Source organism: Elephas maximus, chromosome 4 (genome assembly GCF_024166365.1).
Source record: "Elephas maximus indicus isolate mEleMax1 chromosome 4, mEleMax1 primary haplotype, whole genome shotgun sequence".
Lineage (NCBI taxonomy): Eukaryota > Metazoa > Chordata > Mammalia > Proboscidea > Elephantidae > Elephas > Elephas maximus.
Window position 1 is genome coordinate 64,395,464 of NC_064822.1, and position 19,075 is coordinate 64,414,538.

Genomic DNA, 19,075 nt, shown 5'->3' on the forward strand with positions numbered 1-19,075 from the left:
TTGAATATGTTCTCTGGGTCTCACTTGAGCAGATGACTCCAACATCCCTGCTGTGGCTACAAGTCCCGTCTGGGCGGGGTGCTACTGGGCAGAGCGAGAGATGGGACTCGTCACCCGCACATTGAAATTCTTCAGCCCAGATCTGTCCATTTCCTTCTCCAAAGTGAGCTCCCCCCAGGATAGAGACGGCTGTGCCACACTGTAATTCCCTGCATAGCACACTGGCAGTTTCAAGAGAGAAGTCCGAATCACAGACGGTGCCCCACGTGTCTCCATGTTTCACTTCCACACGACCAGAGCAAGGAATGTCCCCTCCAACCAATCTGGGTTCCCTGTGGGCTGAAAAATAACACTTCGGTGAGAGAGAACATGATTCCCAGGTCTTCCCTCTTGGTAAGGAAAAGAGTAAAGAGCTGAAAGAGAGACCAGGGTGTCCTTGATTTTCCATACTTGTTTTTGGCTTTTCTGCCTAGAATTGGGCATAACAAATTCTAGACCTCCTCACTCCTCATTGAACCAATCCATCCAAGAGAATTCTAGAACTTTGCCTTCTGGGACCAACCATCCCAAAAGTCATGATAACAGCTCATTATTTCCAGTGTTTCACTTGCATTGTTCACAACATCAAAGCCACAGACAACGTGTACCCACTGAGTCTACCCCTTAGTTCTGGACTCAGTCTTTCACTCACTGCAACCTAGGTTCTGCCCCAACCATTCTGAATGGTTCTGTATAAACTTTTTCAAGGTACTTCCAGTTTTAAAAATGAACATCAGGCCCTTTCTTTCCACTTGACACCTGTTGCACTTGCTATATGTGGCCCTCGTCTCTCCTATTTCTTCCTCCTTTCAGCCTGACAGTGCCTTATCGGAATCCTTCTCTTATTCCCAAATCCAAGGATCTGTCCTCAACCATCTTGTCACAGAGCTCAGTCTATCAGTGAAGATAAATAATAGCAATAATAATAATGATAATAGTTGTTATTAGTTGCTGTCAAGTTGATTCCGACTCATGGTGACTGCACTGTATAGAGTAGAACCCTGCTCCACAGGGTTTTCAGTGGCTGATTTTTTGGGAGTAAATTGCCAGGCCTTTCTTCTAAGGTGCCTCGGGGGGGTGGGGGTTGAATAGCCAACCTTTCAGTTCGCACCACTCAGGGACTCAATAAAAGGTGTAGTAGCTATCATTTATTGATCACTTACGTGATTCCTATGAGGTAGCCATTATATTATTCCCATTTTTCTTTTGAGAAAACCACAGCACAGAGACCATTAGTAGCTTCCCTAATACCATTCAGTTATCAAAATTAAGGAGTGATGATAAATACTAATTCATTAGCATACTTCATGATCTTACCTTAAAAGCTTCAACATCTACTACTTCACCAATTGCACCCTATGCCACAACCTAAAGATCCTTGGGCATGCTATATGTTTTCATGCTTCTGTGCCTCTTCAGAAAATTTTCTATTTATAATGTATTTTCCTACCTTGAGTACCTGGAAAAGGCTACTTCTTTTCAGGGCTGCTCAATTTCTCATTCTTGGCCCTCTCACCCAAGGACACACAATTTAGTTTAAATACTAATATTCAAATAATAATCGGGTAAGTCCAAAAATAGAAATATGTGTTAGATACAAAACTAACAAATAATGGAGTCATCAACTCCATTTGGGAGCATATAGGAGAAAAGCACAATCTGATCTGAGTTTTACAAAACAATGAAGGCTTTGACTCTGGCAAGCAAACAGCATGTGAGATAGCATTTAAAGAACACAGCTATGAAATAAATAGCATGGTGTAATTGAGGAATTTTAAGTAATTTGGTATAGCTGGCATTTCAAATGTAGAGAAAAGAGATGCCAGAGATAAAGCTAAAGAAATGGGGCTCAGATGGTGCTCAGAAGGGCTCTTATGCTAAGAAGAGGAACACTATTATCCAGATAACTAAGAGTTTCTTGTAAAATAAAAACCAAAAAAACAAACCTGTTGCCATCGAGCCGATTCTGACTCGTAGCAAACTTAAAGGACAGAGTAGAAGTGCCCCACAGGGTTTCCAGGGCTGTAAATTTTTACGGAAGCAGGCTGCCACATCTTTCTCCCACAGAAGAGCCAGTGGCTTCGAACTGATGACCTTTTGGTTAGCAGCTGAGCTTTTAACCACTGCACCACCAGGGCTCCTTCTCTTTTGAAATACTCAAAGGCAATCCAAATTGTTTGGGAGACACAAACTATTTCCTTTAAGTTTTTTTTTTTAACAAAAGAAATACATTTGAAATTGGACCTCGAGAGGTGTCTAAGCCTTTGCAGGTGCCTGCCATCAAACATCACTAATTCTTATGATCCTTTGGCATTACTATCGACATGATACAAATACCTGTTAAACCTTGACAATTTTCTAAAATCTCTAGGAAATGTTTCAGATATGACTACCTTCTGTATCAGAGCAGTGTAGAACGTCTTAGCATGTCAAAATTTCACCCACTTATCTATTAAAAATGTACAAAGCAAGTCCTCATACAAATTTGAGATGAAGAGCATGTGGTTTTCTAAATACAGCTGAGTTGAAAACAAAAAATGCCTCTATAACACAAATAAAGACCCTTGGCTTGGAAGGTCCTTAATTTCTTTGTGTCTAATCATTATTTGAGCATGAAATTCCTCTAAGATATCACTGATTAGTATTCGTATAGTCCCATCCCACTTTTGGACAGCCCTAAATCTTTACATAAAGACAGTTTCTTAGATTAAGTCCAATTCAGCTTTCCAGTAACCTCTGGCTCTCTCACCTGGATCTATTTGAAACAAAATAAAACAAAACACAAGCAGAAGAAAAAAAAAAGAAAAGAAAGAAAAGGCAAACAAACTGTTTACTCTTCCATGTTGAAAGCTGTTAAACATTTGAAAACAAATTCCTTCTATAAATATCCTCTTGGTTCCTTGGTTCCTAAAATATTTGAGTCCAGGGCAAAGGGGAAGTTCTCCCACTCAGAAAGTGATGGCTAGGGGAATTAATCCACTTCTCTTCCTAAGCAATAGGGCCTTGGAGACTCCATCCTCAACCAGCGTTTAATCCATGAAACTACTAGAACGATATTGATCTACACTATGAACTGGGTTCCTTATATCATTTGCTGCACATACATGGTTAGAATATTGAAAATCTAACCCTTTAAAAGGCTTTTTCCTTCTTAATCTACGACTGCATTTTTACATAAGAGCCACTAAATGAATTTTTGTGCCTGGATTTAGCCTCTTTTATCAACATGTTAAGCTTTTCCCTGCATAAGTAACTAAATCTGTATTAATTTCTTAAGAAATAATTAATTACAATTACTCCTTTTTGTTTAATAATAGATAAAACTTACAATATGATTTAAAGAAGCATTAATACATTTTCACTTTGAAAGTACTTGAAAAGTACAGCTTGTTCTAATCCCAAAATTATTGCTAACCAAAGAGTCAGCAGTTCGAATCTGCCAGGTGCTCCTTGGAAACTCTATGGGGCAGTTCTACTCTGTCCTGTAGGGTCGCTATGAGTCGGAATCGACTCGACGGTACTGGGTTTGGTTTGGTTTTTGGTTTAAGTAAAAATATAGCACAACTCAAAATAAACTGTTTCTTAAGGTCAGATGTCCACTATAGCATAAATACAACAATCACCAACAAAATGGAATTCAAAGGCATTTAATGACCAATATATTCTATACCTCTTTCTGACTGGTTTGTCTAATCCTGTACCTCAGAGATAAATTGTTGCTTTATCTTTGTAATCTTCCTGTTTCATTGAGTTCTTCTGGCCCTTTCCAGCCTCATAACCTCTTGTTCAATAAAGCTATAGGAATTTTAACAGATTAGGGAATTTGTGGTTTGGACTTTGCAGGCACAGATAACATTTCCATAATTTATTCCTGGAGATCTTCTGAACATATCAAGCAAATCAAAAGACTAAATTGCAAACTCTATTTCTAGCAAAACAAGGAAAGAACTAAAACCCAGGAGCCAAAATTAGCAGAGAATCTTCTAAAAGCTACAAAAATGTAAAGAAAGCATTTACAAAAGAGAGCTAAGAAGGCACATGAAAAATAGCAAACAAAAATACAGTTCTGTAAGGTAAAATGCCCATCTTAAGATGCAAACTAAAGTTTCTTCTTTGTAATGGTGGGGCAAGGCTGGCACCAGGAGCTCCCCAAGAGGCAGATCTAAATGTGCAATTGCACAGGTAGGACGTAGCAAGGTTGTCTTTGCATTATGAAAAACTCCGCAACTGCCCATCTCCATTGCTTGGGAGAAATGCAATCAAAATAAACTTGGAATCATGTGAACATATAATATGAATTATAAAACAATGATCTCTACTAGCCTGGCACATATCCCTCCAGAAAAATCTATTGCTTCTTGAAGAGTAAGGAACCAAAGGGACTGTTATGACATCTGAAGGAAGGATATCATAAGAAAAAAGAAGGATAAGGCCAAGAATTTTTTTTTTTTTAATTCACAAGAAACGTTGTGCTAGGAAACAGATGAAAAGTGTGATAAGATCTTTCAGTATGGATTTTTAAGAACTTAATGAAATGTTTTTTTTTTTATGTTAGCCTCTCTGAAGCAAGTGTACAAAACCGAGGTAAAGGAGCTTATAGAACAGATGGCAAGACTATGAGCACATTTGAACTGTGAGCTGTCAGTCCTCAGGAACAAAAAGAGTGTAAAGAAAAATTGACACCAACACCGAAATGAAAACAACTGGAAGGAGTGTGGGCTCCTCTGAACAGAGTTTAGAAATGAGAGGATAGGACAGAGTAGAAATGAGAAAAGCAAACCAATAAAAAATCAAAATGATTATAATGTAATAGGAAGAAAATAATATGGAGACAGAGGAAATCTGGCATATGTATAAATTGAGGTTCCTAAGGCGGGGGCAAAAGGTCAGCAGTTCAAATCCACCAGACGCTCCTTGGAAACTGTATGGGGCAGTTCTACTCTGTCTTATAGGGTCGCTATGAGTCAAAATCGACTCAATGGCAACAGGATTTTTGGTTTGGGGGGTGGGAGGAGATTTAATGAAACAGAGCAAACATCTAACTATATAATTGAAAGAAATTTTCCTGCTTGAATCTACATATCGAAAAGGCATATCCTGGTCTAAAAACAAAACAAAAAAATCCAGAACCTTAAAGTAAGGCAATAAAAGAAATAAAGTTACTTAAGGGGGAAAAAAAAAATCAAGATAACTTCAGACTTCTCCATAATTTCTTTACTGGGCTTAAAAGAAAAGGCAGTTAGCAACACCTACAATATTTTCAAGGGGGAAAAAAAGAAAAAGAAAGAGAGACCTAATTTTTCTATACCTAGCCAAACCAGGTGGTGGTGAACATGTTTTTATAGGTTCTTGAAGATTTTACTGGAGACAAAACTCATCAAATCAAGAAATGACTAGGTATCCATAGTAAAAAGACCAAATGGCAAGCTTTGCAATTATTTAACTGTAACATTGAAATGATAACAAATGTGAAGATTAGAGTGAAAGAACAGAATGTAAATATTAATATTCCTGAAAATGCATACATAGGCATTCTAAAAAGAAAATAAATTGGGAAACAGTGGAAAAGAAGGTAGGTGGTAGAATAAGTACAACGACTTCCTTATCTTTAGTAGTTGCAGGTTAAACATCATCATATGAAGGTGAAAACCAAATAATGACGGTATGAGTATATTTAAGAGTATGGAAGTAAATATTTAAAAACATAACTTATCAATATTGACTGATTTAAGGAAGAGAGAATAGAGGAGGAAGAAAGAAAAATTATATTATTAATTTTCACAAGATGTTAACAGATACCATTGAAATAAGAAACAAGGGATTACATAAATTATACAGAGTTGTAAAAGTTTTATAGGTATGGCCTACATGATATCCATCTGCTCCTTATTTCTGACTACAGAATGCTGATTTTACTATTAGCAGTAATATGCTCTTTTAAAAAACTATATTCCCCAGACTCCTTTCAGAAAGGTTAGTCAATTACATGATAACAAGGGTGACAGAGGCCTCTGGGAAAACTTTTCACAGGGTGCTGATTCCACACCTTCTTCCTTCTGACCTGTAAGGAAACTCTTAGGAAGTCGAGTTTTAGGTATGGTAGAGTGGGAAGGCAGAGAGTGCCTGAGTTCTTAATGTCCCGGGAAAAGTTACATAAGCTTCAAACTGTCTTCCTATTTTGTCCAGAAGGATCTGATTAGTACTGTGGAAAAACAACTCTAGGTGTTTCTTGGTGACCATGGAGCCACCAAATCATCCTTAAATAAACCCATGTTGTTTAAACTTACGTTATTGGGGATTTATATTATATGTAGCTGAATAGAATCCAAAAGAATTCAGAATGCATTATGGTAAATGAGGTACTCTAGTAATAAAACCTAAATTATGCTTGTGGTTGAATGGAGTTGATGGGAAAGAAATACTAATAACTCAGATATTATGGACTGGAAAACTAATGAGTCCTGTTTTCCGTAGTAGGATATAAATGGACAATTTTCCCCTTGAAAAGCAAACAATGTGCTCACTAAAGCTGCAACACTAGAGAATATAGTGGGAAAATGATAAAAATCTTTAAAACATCAGACTGTTTTTTTGACCTGGATCTTCCTTCCCACCTTTAGACAGAGGTGAACCCGGACCAGAAGTAGCCAGGCTACAAGCAGAAATGAGAGGGGCAATATCAACTTTGTAAGGGAGGCATACTCTTCCTACAGCTGCTATATGTAGTTAATTGAGAGTTTGGTAACTTGCAGAATTGGAAAGAGAAAACAAACAAACAAACAAACAAACAAACAAACAAACACAAAAAGCCTTGTTAAATATCCTGTCACCCAAATTCATGTGGTTCCAAAGCTAAGCTTTAGCAGAAGGCAAGACTGATGCTTCGCATATGAAGGCAATGACATACCAGGAAAGACATGATTTAGGTCTTGCCTTTCCTCCCATACCTGTGGTTTTAAATGACCTCAAGGCAGTTACCAATAAGTAAAAGGAAGGGGCTGGTCACAGCACTAAGTATGTGAACCCATTCTTTGACTGTGGTTACTTTCGCATGGCATTGGATTAAAGCAAAATAGACTAGAAGGCTACTAAGTTTTGAGGGAAATGTTTTGCAGCAAGCACCAGTCAAAATGACTACTCAATCCTTAATGCAATCCAAGGTTCCCTAAAACAATGCCAGCAGGGAGTATTCATGAAATGTACGCAAACCCCACATAGATACACTCTCCAAACTGAGCTCAGATGTGACTATGAAGAGTAATGTACTAGGAAGAATTGCCCAGAGAAGTACCTGGACCGGTGAAGAGACAATGGACAGAGAACTTCTTCTCAGAGATCAGAACCTTGTCTATCAACTTGGCTTACCAAGTTGCTCACTCATTTACAGAGTAGGGAGCCTTTATCATTCTTGTCCAGAAGGATCTGATTAGTACTGTGGAAAAACAACTCTAGGTGTTTCTTGGTGACCATGGAGCCACCAAATCATCCTTAAACTGTTTACCTATTTGGCTTATTTAAATGAGAAAAAAGAAGGGCAAAACTTTGCCTTGTTATTGTTGTTAGGTGACGTAGAGTTGGTTATGACTCATAGAAACCCTATGTGTAGCAGAATGAAACACTGTCCGGTCCACTGTGCCATCCTCACAATCACTGCTATGTTTGAGCCCATTGTTGCAGCCACTGTGTCAGTCCGTCTCACGGAGGGTCTTCCTCTTTTTCTGACCCAAAGTAAACTCACCCACTATTTTACTTTGCCTTCTTAAACCATTGTTATTTGGTTCTATTTTACATGCAGCTGAACCTAATGCTAATTAATGTAAAATATAATTAATAGGACAAAATACAAAGCATCTAAATTTAAAAGGAAATTATCAGACATATAAGTATGTTTACACAGATACACAAAGATCCAAAAAAAAGGTCATCACATATTTTTGGCTGCAACTTAATACATAATATAACAATATAACAATACACAGTATACTAAACTAAGATCAAATATATCTCTCATCTAAAAAAATAAATACCAACTCTAGGATGAGTATAAATGATGAACCAAAAACAAAATGATTCATAAAGGTAAAAAGTAAGAGAATAGAAAAACGTGAATAATGCAGTAGTTACGACATTGATATCAGACAAATTTGATTCAGAACAAAACCCACCCAACCATGAAATGATGAAAACTTTATAATACTGAAGACAGCAATTCACAGTGACCACAGAACAATCATATAAAAAGCTATGCCCCAGCTTCACAGAGCAAAAACACTTACAAACTATAGGAGATTCAAGATGAAACAGCAACAATTAAGCGGTAAAGCACTTTAATTCATGTCTCAATTTATGTCCAATTACATGGACAAAAAAAAAAAATAAAGGTAAAGAAGATTCAAATAACGAAGTTATTTAAAAATCACAGCTACTAGTGAACTCAGCACTTTATAAGTAAATATACTCCTTCACATATTTATATTAACAAACAGGAAAGAATAAAAATTGATTAAGCACCCAGCTCAAGAAGTTAGAGATAAAAAGAAACCAAGCTTTAGGAAATCAGAAGTGAATTAATACAAAGATGAACAAATTCTAATAAATTAGAAAACAAATATAGTGCTACTTTAAAACGAAATCCAAATGCCAGTTCTTTAAAGCAAGTTTTTAAAAGCTGAACCAATAACTAATCTTATGAAATAAAGGAAATTAAAAAGCAGAAATAAACACACACAATAATAAATGATAGGAGAAATGTCATAGATACCATCGAGACAGAAACAATTATAAGACTCAGAAAGATCTTAAAAAAATACTAATACAAAATTTTAGCCAAGATATTTTACTAAGTGAAGACCTGATGTACAGATCAATCTGTACAATATGTCACCATTTGAATAACAAAAGGGGGTGACACTTGCATTTGGATTTTTTTTTTTTGTATTTGCATGAAAGGTCTTTTAAATCCACGTATAAAAACTTCATCCATATTAAGTTGCCTGTGAGGAGGTGAATTGGATAGTTGGGGGCAGCAGCCAGGGAAGATTTTAACCTTCCCTACTTTGAAAAGGAAACCCTGGTGGCATAGTGGTTAAGTGCTACGGCTGCTAACCAAAGGGTCGGCAGTTTGAATCCACCAGGAGCTCCTTGGAAACTCTATGGGGGCAGTTCTACTCTGTCCTGTATGGTTGCTATGAATTGGAATCAACTCGAAAGCACTGGGTTTGGTTTGCTTTGAAGATTAAACCATGTGAATGTATTGCCAATCAAGAGTTAAAAAAAAAAAAAAAGAATGTAACAATTTAAATGCGTGCATTAAAGGATTGCGTTTTTTTCAATCATTCCCTCACCTGGGCACACCTAGGTTGGGAGGTGCTTAGAGTGATGCTATTGGTTAGTGAATATGCAGCACATAAAAGTTTCCACCCTGTGACTAGTTCTCTACGTGTTTAATGGTTTTGCTCTTACAGTGTTTCATCTATAGTCTTTTTGCCATATTAATAAGTTATGTCAATATATTGCCTTAATGTTGAAAAGGTATCACTTTAAAGTTAACATTTGTATAGATATAATTAACATAAAAATACTAACAATTATCCACAAACTTGGACAACTCACAGCTCACTTTTGAAATTTTGAAAGAGGTTAAAGAGTGAAATATGAATGTATGTTCAGAAGGAGGAAAATTCTTTAACGGTAAAATAAAGGGAGCCTAAGCTTCAGTCATATCTGTTTATCTGACAAAATTACTTATAAAATCATTTGGTGAGCCTCCCATGAAACACATATTTAAGTCTTTTCTTAAAAATTTCAATCCTCCTTAATCTTTTTACCCTCCATTAATTTAAAAAGTACTCAAAAGAGTTGGGAATCAGCTAAAGCCAGCAAAAAACAAATTCCTTTTTGCCCAAGGTAACAAATGGATTATAAATTTACCTGAGACTCTGATAGTGAAATTTGTATAGATATTTTCTGGTTTTTTAAGAGAGATTTAGTTATAGAGACCAATGCTTCTCATAAGTTTTAAGTCTATTGCTGGAATTTTGCCCCCTTGGAATTAAATTTCCTATTAGTGGAGTTGATTGAAAGTCATACCTGAGCAGGTGATTTTGACTTCTTCATGGGGATGACAGGCAAGTCCACCCCATTGCCAATTCTTGCAGTCCCACAGAGAAGTTTCATTTCCTTCACAACTGCTTACAAACAGCCATGTGTTTGTGGCCTTGACTTTGGAATAAGCTTGGTAGGATGTTTTGAGCACAGATCCACACCCCAGCTGCCTGCAAACCACATTGGCTTCTTTCAGTCCCCAGTTTTTGTCACACGCCTTCCCTAACAATTTCTGAATTTTCACCTCCACCGTCCCAGCACAGCGGCTGCCTCCACCTACAAGTCTCAGCTCCAGATCTTGTCCATCTGCAAAAGGGACATAAACTTAGGTCATAGGCACTACACAGGCTGGCTCGCAATGGATATTTTTTATCTTGCTCCTAGCCAGACACTCAGACACTTACCTATTTCCTGGCTTTTCTAGAAACAGCCAGCAGAGACCATGAATTTGGTTAGAAATAGGATTGTAGTTTCAAAAGTTAATTAAATTGTCAATGGTTGAAAAATATGAGCAAGTCACATTTAAAAGGGTGACCTATAAATGTTTGTCTCTCCGAGCTCTGGATAGATTTAGAATTTTAAATGTGGTCTCTCACAGCAGTCTGAATAGTTACTGCAGAAAAGAGAGTCAGACAACCTTCCAAACCAAATAGTGTATCAAAAATTAAAACCCCTAAAAACCAAACCTGTTGCCATTGAGTGGATTCTAACTCATTGCAACCCCATTGGTTACAGAGTAGAACTGCTCCATAGGATTTTCTTGGTTATAATCTTTATGAAAGTAGATTGCCAGGTCTTTCTTCTGTGGAGCGGCTGGATGGACTCTAACCACCAACCTTTAGGCTAGCAGCCCATCAAAAACCGCTGTGATATTTTTACCTCTCACATCTCACACCTATTGCTAATCCTGAAGAACACAGGCTCTTCCCTCTCTGGTTTTCTTTTAACTTACCAGAACACGTCACACCAGCATCTTCATTATGATTGCAGTAATGCTTTCCCCATTCGCGATGTCTGCACTGCCAGACAGTAGGTTCATGCCCCTGGCAGGAAACACTATCAAGCCAAATGGGTCCAGATCCCTCACTGGCATTAACTCGGCCAGTCCCGACAATGGCCATCGGACATCCCAGTTGTTTACACACCACAGCGGCATCACTACTGTCCCAGCCATCATCACACACCGTCCCCCATTCTCCTTGGAATTTCACTTCCAATCTTCCTGAACATTCAGTGGGTCCATCTGCCAATCTTAGGCTCAGATCTGCTCCCCCTGTGACAAGGACACAAAACAACTCAGTGATAAGTAACCAGGAAGAGACTATATATAAACTGCTATACCTGAGATGAGCAAAGGAAGAAGACAAATAAAACAATGATATACCACCACTAAAAAATTTAAAGATGGAAGGAGAATGGGTCAGCCAAGAAGGTAGGATGCTTCAGTATAGACAGCATGTACCAAACAGCAAGAGTTTCTAATAGGAAATCCAGGGGCTGAATTTTAGCTGTCCTAAAACACCACCACCACAGTGGTTGCTGAGTCGATTCTGACTCATGGTGACTCCATGAGTTTCAGAGTAGAACTCTGCCCTCTTGGGTTTTCAATGGCTGTGATTTTTCAGAAGTAGATTGCCAGGCCTTTCTTCTGAGGCACCTCTGGGGGGATTCCAGCTGCCAATCTTTCCATTAGTAGCCAAACTCTTTGCAGTTTGCACCACCCAGAGACTCCTGAATTTTACCTAGAGACACGTTTATTTGACGGCTCCCCAATTTTTGTTGGAATTTACTTTTTCTTGTTAAAATATATTTGAATGTATTTAGGTGGTGCCCACATACTCCAGTTTGCCTCAAACCTCACCATTCCCTTTTGCCTCTGACTGCATTACCTATTTATACTACCTGGTTTATGTTTATACCTGGCCCCTTTGTGACCACTTCCTAAGTTTATAAGCAGAGCAAAGAGAAAAGAGACCTTGCCACTACTACTCTTACCTTCTCCTATCCCTCAAAGAACAAATCTTGATTCAGAGTAGTGTCCTATTATAAATAAAGGTCTTATTTATTCCTCTGGCAGTTTCAGAGGAAAAAGACCTTTATTTTTTTCCACAATATATAAAGATGGGAGGAGAGTGGGCTGGCCAGGAAGACAAGATATTTCAGTATACATATTGTGGGACAATTTTGTTTTTCCCACCATAATACTTTTAATTGTGCTACCTCAGCATGGGTAAAACACGTTGAGAAGAAATGCACTAATTGAGGCTTAGATAGTTTTTGGTGGGTAAGGGAAAAACAGAAGATGCATACTGTCCTTTTCCTACCCCAAATCCCTTTCACTTTCTTCCACTAACGAAATCCATCTTTCCTGTAGGAATCCCATTCTTTGTGTTGCAGGCCATAAATGGTCACCTTGTTCCACGTGAGAAAAACTACTGTATTTAAGAAATGGAGAGAGAGATTGAACCCTGATGGCATTGTTTAAGCACTGGAATCCAGCTATGCCTGAGGCTACCTGTACCCCTAGATTTCCTAGTTATGTGAATAAGAATTCTCTTCTTTTTAAGTTAGTTTGAATTGGGTTTCCTTTGCTGGAAAAAACACCTGGTGAAGACAAGGGCATTTTTTTTTTTTTAAACTCTAAATATGTTTTCCTAAATGTTCCCTGGGGTTCAAGGTCCACTAGTTATCCTTAGAACTAAGAACTTTGGGGGGAAAGGGATAGTGGTGGCTTTGCTCACACAAACCCATTGGCCCGGCTTCCTGGTCTAGGCATGGAATGTGAGAATCTCTACACAGGCACAGGTTAGAGTCATCCCATAGCCCTAGCAGAAATGAGGTTTAAATAGGAAGCCAAAATGTGTCTTTTTTCCATAGTGTGAATCAGCGAATTTGAATTAATGACTTTGGTGGGTTAGAGGATGATGAGGTGAGTGGTGTGCTTTTAACAACTCTCCCAGAAGCAAAATTTCCTAGTTAAGCATTTTATTGTTTTTATAACTAAATTCTTCCCAAAACACTTCCTTCTACCCTCACCCTGGATCTCAGTTTCACTATTTATCTATCCTCTCCTAACCTATTTATCCTAATTCAGCTAAGGTTAAAACTCCACAGTTATAGGCGCTGGAACCTGAAATGAGGTGATAATGAGGCAACAAAGGAAGCAGACGTCATTATGTTTTTAAGAGTTTGGACTTTTACTACTATTACCTATTTCTTTTGTTCTTTCATGGAGAACAGGACAAATCCGCATCAGTCCTTACCTAAGCAAATCACTCCAGCGTCCTCAGCATGATCGCAATTATGCTTTCCCCATCCTCCGTGCTTGCAGTTCCAGAGAGCTGACTCATTTCCATGGCATACAAGATCATCAAACCAGATTGGTCCAGAGCCTTCTCCAAAAGAAGATGAACCAGAGAAACTGACGGCATTTCCACATTCAAGCTGTTTACAAACCACAGAAGCATGATCTATGCTGAAGTTATCATCACACACTGTTCCCCACTGTCCTTGGAATTTGACCTCTATTCTTCCTAAACACCGGTTTCCTCCATTCGCCAGCCTCATCGTCAAATCAGATCCATCTAGGGGAGAGAAAAGAGTGGAGTTCAGGAGTGACGTTCATTCAGATGTGATTTTAGAAAACAACGCTCCTCTGGATGCTTGGGACTTGATGTCCTTGAACTGGTTCACTAATTTCGGATGCTGCCCTGCCTCTCACATTGCAGAATTTCAATCTGTTGGAAATAAATGAACGATTAGGACTTTCATCTACATCTACTTACCAAGTAAAATGCTTATAGATTAAAGTTTACTTTCTATTTTGTTTTGTTTCCATCCATTACTGGGACAGAAGTAAACACTCTTATGTAGAAACAGATAATTTAATGAAAATCATTTCTTGTAAAAAACTAGGAAAAATAAAATTGGCCCAGACCACACACTAGTAAAAATGACAAGCCAGTCATTTGTTGAACATTTAAAAACTCCATTTTAATTGTCTCTATTACAGATGGTGCATAGCAACAATGAATAATTGCCTGAGGTTGAACGAGAAATTAGAAAGTAGAAAAAAAGCAAAGGTAAAAATGCAGAAGCATACACAATATTTTGCAAAAGGACACCTGTGGTATAACAAATTCTTAACTATTGAGGGGAAAAAGCAATAGAAATAATTCACTTTTTATTCATTTTCCATTTCAACCAAAGCTTCCCCCCGACCCCCACACACACAAAAAGAAAAAACAAAAACCTGGTACCATTTTCAGCAACAAACAGCTTTTGAGTAAAATTTTTTTTCTCTATATACTACCCTTAGATTTTCTGTGAGGACTAAAATAACTGAGAAAAGGAGATTTTGGGACACTTGACAAATAAAAACTGTATGTGACCTGAAAAATAAAATCGGCACGAGGTCGAAGACAATGTTTTGAAACTGTTCCTTGAAAAAAATAATTTGATTTTAAAAGCTCTAAAATCAAAAGTCAAAGGCCTCTACTTAGAAAGGTTTCTGATTATGGACTAATAATAACAGCTCATAACAAAAATATCTACACTCTGTTCCAAGTATCTGTTTTAATCTTCACAGCAACTTTCAATGTAATGTACTATTATCAGTATCCCCACTTCAGACACAATGAAACTGAGGTTAAGTAATTGGCACAGAGTCAAGCTGTAGAGCCAGGATGTAAACAGACAAATAAACAAAAAAGTAGTCCAACATCAGAATCTATGCTTTTGACTGTTCTGCCATATTGTCTCAGTGTATGTGATATTAATAAAATCTCCTAAGACATAGAGGCTAGGAGGGTTGAGAATCAATCAGGATGGAGAATCTCAGAAATGTAGACTCTACAACTTTATGGAACTAGTGAGTCCTGGAACAGCTCTGAATTCTGCCCTGGTGGTGCAGTGGTTAAGTGTTCGGCTGCTAATCAAAAGATGGGCAGTTTCAATCCACCAGCTGTTCCTTGGAAACTCTATAGGGCAATTCTACTCTGTCCTTTGAGTTGAAATTGACTCGACAGCAACTAATTTGGTTTGGTTTAGCTGAAGTTTTAGGTGTGCAGTCTTCAGGAAGCAAATTTAATTAACTCCATGCTTATGTTAAAAAAAAAAAAAAACAGAAAAAAAGAGTTAAAAGTACTACGCTGATCTTTAGCTAAACTGTCAGATCTATTAAAAAGAAAAAAAAAATTTTTTTTTTTATATAGATAGCAATAAATGTCCTAAGAGCCTGGCAAAATTGATTATGATTTTTAACATTGTGGTAGATGTTACTTTTGTTAATCCCAGTATTTTCTCCCATAGTGATTAAGAATAATAGGCAAAAGAGAAGAAAGAGGAGAAGGAGGAGAATGGAAGAGGAAGAGGAGGGGGAGAAGGGAGAAAGAGGAGGGGGAGGAGGGAAGAAGATGAGGAGAAGATACAGAGAGGAGACGTTTTCAGAGCCACGGATATAACGAGAAGCAGGGAGCCATGTGGAAACTAACATTTTCAACTGGGTATTATGTATCCGGCAGTGTACCAGTAGCTCTACATGTATTGTGTCATTGAGTCCTCTGAATATGAAATTTAGGAATATTAAACAACTTGCTCAAAATCATAGCATTAATGAGTGGCTGTACTGGAATTTAATCTAGCATCTTTTGAGCACTAGCCTGTGTCGTTCCCCTTACCCACAACGCCTGGGAAGAAATCAGCCTTTTCTGTAATCAGTCCTTTGGGGAGGTGGTTTCTACGAGAGAGACTGGGAGGTGAGAAGGCTTTGTAACGGTCAATGAAATGAGCAAAGGAGACATAGGGAAAACATAATGATAAATAGGATCAGAAATACGACCTTGGGATTTGTCATCAGAAAGGCCTGATATATAACTTTCTAGATTATTGTGAGATCAACTGAGGTAAAACCTGAGAAAATGTACTGTGAATTAAAACCCCTATTGAAATTGAATAGTATTGAATGCTGGAAAAAGCAATTATAATGTGTAATGCATCCTTCCTCCAGCAAAGAAGGTATTAGTCTTAAGCATATTTATTTCTTGATCCAGTAAATTGATTATTAATGAATGGACAATGAAAGGTAATGATTTATGGGTCAGCGCATTAAAGCAGCATGTCACTGGGAAAGGGCACAAGGAATTAACTTAGATGTTGTGATATTTTTATCTAGGAGTAGGAGGTTACATTAAACCAAAAAAATCAAACCCATTGTTGAGTCGATTCCGACTCATAGTGACCTGACAGGACAGAGTAAAACTGCCCCATAGGGTTCCAAGATTGTAAATTTATGTGGAAGCAGACTGCCACATCTTTTTCCCATGGAGTGGCTGGTGGGTTAGAACAGCCAAACTTTTGATTAGCAGCTGAGACTTAACCACTGTGTCACCAGTAATGTAATTTTAGGAGGTTACATTGGAGTTACTGAATGCAAAATTCAATCTAGCCACTTCCTCATTGATAGTAGGTGTTCAGAATCTCTTTGGACTCCCCCCCCGCCCCCCCCCACCTCCGCCCCATGGAGGCTGCCATATGTTTTCTGCTCTCCTAGCAAGGGATTAAGTAATTTTATACTTGGACTAGATTGTTTACATAAAAGTGGCTCCTTTTAATCTTTAACCCCTCTACACATTTTTTTTTCCACAAAGCATTTCATTTCAAGGTTTTGACTTACACAAGTCTTACCTGAACAGGTAACTCCAGCATCTTGTTGGTGAGTACAGTTGCTCTTTCCCCATCCATCATGTTTGCAGTCCCAGAGAGCTGATTCATTCCCTCGACAAGAAACATGTTCCATCCAAACGCGTCCAGAACCTGCACTGAAATTAGCCCATCCAGTGGCTTTGATAGCAGTTGGACATCCTAGTTGCCTACAAATCACAGAGACATCATCCATGTCCCAGCCTTTGTTGCACACTGTTCCCCATTCCTCCTGGACTTTCACCTCCACTCTCCCAGTACACCTGTGTTCACCAGCCACTAGCCTCAGCTCCTTCTCTGTTCCACCTGCAACAATAGGTTAAGACAGCAATTGGTCAAGGTCACAAAAAAGCAAGTAGAGAATTATTATTCTTTAGATTATTTATCTTTCAAAGACAGATTTGAGAACTAAGCCTGGCCCCATCCATGGTGCAATAGGAGAATGTTATTTCGTAGGCATTCAAATATAAATAGGACCATAGGCTTCACATGAAACAATGACATAAAGCCAGAAACACTAAGCAACATATTCTATAAATCTTTATTTTTTGCTTGATATTCTTTACAAACAGCAATTTATATGATCTCCAGGAAGAGTTTACCACTTAAACGTTACAAAATTTTATAGGGAAAAGCTATGTAAGTTTCTCCAAAATCCTAAATCCAATAGAAAGAAGGCTGACAGTGAATTTGTGTAGTTGAAAAGATCAGTGTCCATGACTGCAAGTAATTTAGCACCCATCTATGCATATATGGGGGAACCCTGGTGGCGTAGTGGTTAAGTGCTACCTACGGCTGTGAACCAAAGGGTCGGCAGTTCGAATCCGCCAGGCACTTCTTGGAAACTCTATGGGGCAGTTCTACTCTGTCCTGTAAGGTCACTCTGAGTCAGAATCGACTCGACGGCACTGGGTTTGGTTTGGTTTATGCATGTATGTAAGATAGGACAAATTTTAGAATCATTAGCTGAAATGTGACTAAACTTATCTACTTAAATGGAAGATAAGGTGGAGATTTTTCCCTATTATACCCTACCATAGAATAATTTCTTCTTCCCCCTAGATTGTCTGAGATGCCTTCTTGTCATTTTTTAAGCTTAATTTAGGAATCTGATGGTCCCACTGGTGTCTACCTGGCTTCCCTCTTTCAATAATTTTTTTAGATAAAATTTGGCATTTGAGTTTATTGAATTGTGCCTAAAATAGTTCTGAGAATACAGCTACTCTGTATTTTTCTCTATTTTTCACCCAGACATTACTTCCAATCTTTAAGATGTATCTTTTCCTGAGAAAGCTTATTTTATTTTGAGGAGAATCATGCTAACATTTTGTGCATTCGTTCGCGTCATATGGTTAGGTTCTTATTGTGTGCTTTTCATATCTGATCCTTTGAATCTATGAGGCATAATACCTAGTTTTTAAGTGCTACCCAACTTTCAGGAGGATTGTCTGCTGTTTAACAATTCTTGTCTGAGTGGTCTAAGAGGGCAAGTAAATTTTACAAAGTACTCACCAAGAGAACTGGTGACAAAACAGGCACTGAGGAGTAAAACCACAGCAATAGCAAATGGACTCGAGCGGACAAAACACCTTCTAAAGTCTGTGAAAAAAAGTAAAGAATTAGTATAATTTTCCCAAAAAAGAGATTTTGGAGAAGACAGATGTTTTAAGAGGTTTGGGATTAACAAAGAAGGTCAAACCACAACATAAAACTCTTCCTTCTAAAAGGCCAGGCAAACAAGACAAATTTATATCCAGAATCATATAGCCTCAGTGAAATTGCTTTGAAAACATTCGTGGTTATAGGAGATGGAGGATTAGAAGAAAGTTCGGGGTAGAAACAAAAATTCCAAAAACAGACTTTAAAACCTGGAAAATAGAAAAGGACATCAGTATAGCCTAGAAGTCGGCAGTTTTCCCTGTAGGCACAGGGCAGTTTTCCTGAAATTTCTACATTCCTTTATCTCCTCAATATTCAACTACTAATACCCCCTTCTCCAAGCCTACTCAATCCACTCTGCAGGACTGTTAAGTTCCATGAGGGAATGATTATATTTATCATGTTTTACTGTAGTTTCGCCAGCACTTGTCCCAGTGCCTGCCAAATAGTAGCTGAGGAATAATATATTGATGTGATAAAGTGGTAATGTTTATATTTAATAAGCTCAAATATCTTAACTCCAGATATAGCATGAACACTCTCAAACACTGTTAGCGCTCTCATTTTTCCTTAT

General features: G+C 38.0%; 1 protein-coding gene across 2 annotated transcripts in view; it reads right to left on the bottom strand.

Annotated features, from left to right (window-relative positions):
* Nucleotides 1–19,075, bottom strand: part of CD163 (CD163 molecule) — a 33,182-nt gene that overhangs the window by 13,451 nt on the left and 656 nt on the right. For both annotated transcript variants that reach the window (XM_049882342.1, XM_049882343.1), the window contains exons 2-7: nt 18,355–18,441; nt 16,828–17,148; nt 13,407–13,727; nt 11,096–11,416; nt 10,129–10,449; nt 25–339 (exon numbers count right to left, since the gene is read on the bottom strand). In XM_049882342.1, coding sequence (XP_049738299.1) covers nt 25–339; nt 10,129–10,449; nt 11,096–11,416; nt 13,407–13,727; nt 16,828–17,148; nt 18,355–18,441 — 1,686 coding nt within the window. The remainder of the gene's footprint in view (nt 1–24; nt 340–10,128; nt 10,450–11,095; nt 11,417–13,406; nt 13,728–16,827; nt 17,149–18,354; nt 18,442–19,075) is intronic.